Source organism: Pangasianodon hypophthalmus, chromosome 6 (assembly GCF_027358585.1).
Source record: "Pangasianodon hypophthalmus isolate fPanHyp1 chromosome 6, fPanHyp1.pri, whole genome shotgun sequence".
Classification (NCBI taxonomy): Eukaryota; Metazoa; Chordata; class Actinopteri; order Siluriformes; family Pangasiidae; genus Pangasianodon; species Pangasianodon hypophthalmus.
Genome location: NC_069715.1, coordinates 6,438,417 through 6,443,473, shown reverse-complemented (window position 1 = coordinate 6,443,473; position 5,057 = coordinate 6,438,417). Strand labels below are relative to the sequence as shown.

Below are 5,057 nucleotides of genomic sequence, written 5' to 3'. Positions count from 1 at the left end.
ACAAGTTTCTCCGTGTCTGTATACCTAATGAAGTACATCCTGTCTACGAAGGGTAATTAGACCAAGTGTTGCAATTCCAATGCTGGCAAAACGAACTGCACAAACTTTGATTATTTCAAGATCATGGAAATTTAAGTTCAACTAATTGGGCAAACCAAAGTTTGACCAGTTAGTTGATCCACATTTGAATAATTTTCAGTCTGGTTTATTTAAAACTGGTTGTATCTTGAAGAGATCAGGTAGTAAATGAACGAAACTTGAATGACCAGACAATGACACGGTTAATCATACCTTAAAAATGAAGCTGTATTTACAGTGGAGAAAGTTACAGCACATGGTATACAGCCTGTATACATGTTAGAATATTTTTTTCAATAGAAACCTTTTCAAAAAAAAAAAAAAAAATGTAAAAAGCACCAGAGAAATCATTAGAAACTTTGATCATTAGAAACTCCTGAGAAATCACACTGTTTATTTCTCATACAGCTGCTCTAAAGTACATCCCCTGCTGGTAAAGTACATCATGGCCTTAATTTACTAAAGCATTCAGCACACACATAGTCATGACATCCAGTCACCAGAACTATGTGACCTGAATGCAGAGCTGAATTAGCATGTGGCAAATGCTTGAATAAATCTGGCTGATCAATAAGCAATGAAGTCATCAAAAAAAAAAAAAAAAAAAAAAAAAAATCATACAAAACCACTGATTTTTTTTTTTTTTGTATTAAAATAATAATTACAGACATCAGATACTGGGAGCTGCACCCTGAGACTGAAGCCCAAGTTCATAAAAATTAATCATCTGTTTTACAAGATACACACATGATTATAAATCATTTTCTCATACATTCCAGTTAAAATGCTCATCTCTTTTGCCAAACTTTAATTACTTTACAATATGTTACAAAAAAAAAAACAAAAAAAAAAACTTCAGGTTAAAACTGAGTTTTAAAAATGTAATTTAAGAAAACCATATAAAAACAAAACTGCTGGTTTGTTTAACAGTATTTTAAAATAAAACCTCCTCGCTGGATCAGTATCAGCATCAGTATCGCCTCCAGCCTCTCGACTCTCTGCGTCTGTCAGGCGGATAATCTCGGTTTCGGCCTCCTCCGCGGTCGTCGTGCTGGTAGAAGTCAGCTCTCTGGCTGTCTCTCCGGTGCCGCTCGCTGCTCCCGTGCCGCTGCTCTCGGCCATAGTGGCCACCGCTGTCTTGCTGGTGGGCGGGTCGCTGGCTCCAGCTGTCTTTTTGCCAGGGGCTACTGGAGCTTCCTCTGAACTGTTGCTGATGCTGCTGCATGCCAAGCTGAAACGAACTGGCCAACTGCTGCATCTGCTGCATCTGCACCTGCCACATGTTGTTCATCTGTGGAAAAGGAAGAACCTCTGCATCACTTCTGAATAGCTGTAAAATCTCAAGGAAACTAATAATGACATGTTTTGAGATTAATGAAAGATGGTATCCATATGTTATACCACAGTGCTGTTGAATGCTCAGTTCTGATTGGTCAAAAGGGTGTTGACTTATTTTCTATAACAGCAGCTCTGACACTAAACACAGCTGCATGCACATTTAACGGAAACTCCATGTTATCAGATAAAAACCATGCGTAATTGTTGACATGGTGAAGATTTCGGTGGGAAAAGGTTTAACATTTCTGGAAGCATTCTCCAGTGTCAGTGATTTGTAAAAGTTTTCTGACAGAGTCTACAGTACAGAGTGTTTTCCAGTTGCTTGGTAACATGATAAGCAGATTTTTTTTTAATCTTATTAAATTCAAGAGAGAAATAAATAGAGGCTGGTGAAGGAGCAACTATTCATAACTGCTTTAATGTAAGTGAGAACAGGAATTCACTCGATGTGTCATTAGTTTAAAAAAAAAAAAGTATAGGATTAAATCAAATAAAACATCGGATTATTTTCCTTTAACAGCATGCCCCGTCGTGTTTTATTCGTTACGAGAACAACTGCCAAGTGTGAAATGAACACCAACTGCTGGATTGTGTGAAAAAAAATAAATCCAGGTTTGAATACTGTACAGACATTTGTGCAGCTTAAGTCATGATCACTTCATAATATCCAAGAGTAGCTTTTTTTCCCCATGTGGCTTTCAGAGTTAATCCTTGAAATACTCAGTGAAGCCAATGGGATCAGCATTTTACTATTTCAAATCAGCAGCCATCAGTCCGTTCTTGACAGCTAGTTCTAGTCAAGCCTATACACGCTCTTCAGAAACATTCTAAGAAGAAGCATTTATGCGTGAACATAACAGCGCTCACCATCGCTTGCTTCTGAAGACTCTCTGGTGAAGAGAAAGACCTCTGCATGCTCTGAGGAGGAGAGTATGATGGAGAGCTCATCTGATCTGGAGTCCTGTCATACCTGCATGTTGCACATCAGATAAACACATAAAATAATCAGTCCAAATGTAAGCACTGCAGAGTGTTGCTTATTTTGTCTAGATGTGATCTGTGAAGGATACCTAGCACCACGGTGAGTGGGCGTGTCAGCTGGACTGGGGTTCTGAGAGTTCGCAGGGCTTTTTCCCTCCTGATTAACATGACTGCTGCCTGTCACACACCCGCAACCAAAAAACATTAAAATATAAAGACATCATATTTTAACCAAGCCATGAGAAGTTTCCTACCTGCTCTGTACTGTAAGTTAAGCTGCCTTCCGTAAAGTCGGATGCCGCTAAGCAGGTGCATGCTATAAGGGACAGAAACTTCATGTTTAAAGTTCACAAAGGCGAACTGTTTCGAATTCCCGTCGTTGTCCTTCGGGATTTTTACTTTGATCAAAGGCCCAGCCTGCAACAGAAAATACATAATGCAAAGACAAATTTAATTAAATATAGGGATGTAAAGGAAAATAATTTGAATAGGAAGAGCAGTCAAACCGTTATAAGTAAAGATGAGGTTTAAATCGAAATCGAAATGGATGAAAATGGTCAAAAACTGATACTGGTGTTGAAAATGGATGCACATGACAATCAGTGTTCTTATGGTGTGTGTGTGTGTGTGTGTGTGTGTGTGTGTGAGAGAGAGAGAGAGAGAGAGAGAGAGATGGAGGGATTGAGAGAGGATTTGAGAAAAGAATTAAATGTAATTAGCTCACCAATTCTCAGACAAAATAAAGACAGTGAAATGTTTTGAAATTGCTGTTCCTTAGAGTTTCAAAACTAGGATCCATCAATAGATGTTAAATTTAACTGAACTGAATCACATTGGATCGAGCTTGAATCGAATTGTATCGGTGATGAACCGAATCATATCGAATCAGTAATGAGTTAAAGTATTGAATCGTTACTTGTTTAACGGTAGCGTTTTTGTGTCGTAAAGTAAACTATGTATCAAGATGTATATTGCATCATCTGAAAGAGTGAGATTCGTGATTATAAGTATATTATAGTTGATTCCGCGGTCAGCCAATCGCTGAACAGCACTTGGAAGCCTACCAGCCAATCCCGTGATGGAACCGGGGCAATACTAGCCTATCACTGCACAGGAGGCGGGATCTATATAAATAAAGGTGGGAACGAATAGCGCTCATTTTCCTCATACATACTGTAGATCAGTTTCGATTTACTGGGAACACGCATGACAGCGATGAAAACAAAACCAAGCTGTATAAAAAGATATCAATATCTAATTATTTATGTAGACTAACATTAGCTGGATTTATGCAGCCGATAATACTAGCGGTAAGTACTAGCTAGCTTAGCAGCCAGCTACATAAACAGTGAGTTTAAACAAGTACCAGCGTTACAACCTAAGTATTGTCCCAGATACACACAATAAACACACCTGATCCTGCTCATACTTCAAATATGTCATATTTATTACAGCCATAATCACCGTCTTTAAGTGCTTACCGTTAGCTGCTAAGCAAACCAACATGCTAACAAGCTAAAAAAAAAAATGACTGTTAACTCGCCTGTAAAAACAGCTCAAACAAAAGCTCTTCTGTGACTTGAGAGTCCAAGTTGCCCACAAACAGAGTCCGGTCTGCTTCATGTGCTATGACCATTTTTTGCGAGGTTACAGGCCGAATTTACTAACAAGCGCTCCACGACTCTGCGTTAGCAATGTTTATGTCTACAGACTATTGCCGTAAAAAGACCGAGGCCTGCCGTATGTCGAACCTTACTGCTGTGCTAAGCTGCTGCTTTGCGACATTATTGATTAATTCTTTTCCTGCCCTTATGAAGGCGCTGTTTCACATTATAACATTTATCAGAGCCTCTTTCACATGATGTTGATGTCCAAATAGCAAAAGTCAGCAGATATTTTCTTTCTTTATTCATTCAGTTAGTGAGGATGAACAAACAGAGTCTTTTTTAAATAAAATGACCAATTTTATTATTTTACCTCTGCTATACTAAAAAAGGGGATAATCATTCATTCATTTATTACTAATGTATAACACTGACAACTAACAATTATCTGACCAATACTAATTAACAAGCAAATGATTCCTGCATGTTTTAGAATTATTTTAATGTTTCATCGATCCATCCATCCATCCATCCATCCATCAAATTACTAATGATTTCCCCATCTTATTAAGGTGGTTTAAAATTATTAAATGTGACATCACAATTTCACTAATGAAACTAATCACTATGTAACAATTTATTGATGTCTGTGATACTAATTTGCAAATGTATTCATATTAAGTCTAATTTATGTATTAGCAAGTATCTTATAATTAATTTATTGATTACATTACCTTAAACAAACCCAGAAAATATTATCTTAATTATCTTTGATTAGAATCAGAAGATAATTAAAATATTAACATGAAAGAAACCTAGCTACCTAGTCACTTCTCAATATTTATTAATGTTTAATATGTTGATTAATATGTTTATGAATGTAATTAGTTTTAAAAATGTGCTTTCAAATTGCAAACTGATAAAAAGCATTTTCATATTTTTTTTCTTTATAAAGTGACCAATTTGACTATTATGAATGAATTATTAATTATCACTAATATGTTAATTAATATAATCCAAATAATGAATCATGAAAAATCCCTGTTGCCATTTTGA

The 5,057-nt window shown here is 36.6% G+C and overlaps 1 protein-coding gene across 1 annotated transcript; it reads right to left on the bottom strand.

Annotated features, from left to right (window-relative positions):
* Positions 1-288: 288 nt before the first annotated feature.
* rbm7 (RNA binding motif protein 7) lies at positions 289-4,178 on the bottom strand. The gene is made up of 5 exons (XM_026927043.3): positions 3,941-4,178; positions 2,652-2,814; positions 2,487-2,574; positions 2,284-2,386; positions 289-1,369 (listed from the first exon to the last, which is right to left on the bottom strand). The coding sequence occupies exons 1-5, from the start codon at positions 4,031-4,033 to the stop codon at positions 1,049-1,051; spliced, it is 768 nt and encodes a 255-aa protein (XP_026782844.1). The 5' UTR covers positions 4,034-4,178; the 3' UTR covers positions 289-1,048.
* Positions 4,179-5,057: the final 879 nt, after the last annotated feature.

Bases quoted from the DNA above. Each gene is read 5' to 3' on its own strand.
- rbm7 (XM_026927043.3), bottom strand. From the start codon at position 4,033: ATGGTCATAGCACATGAAGCAGACCGGACTCTGTTTGTGGGCAACTTG. The intron at 2,575-2,651 runs GTAGGAAACTTC...GGTGTGTGACAG, and splicing joins TAACTTACAGTACAGAGCAG to GCAGCAGTCATGTTAATCAG. The intron at 2,387-2,486 runs GTATCCTTCACA...TGCAACATGCAG, and splicing joins CCCACTCACCGTGGTGCTAG to GTATGACAGGACTCCAGATC.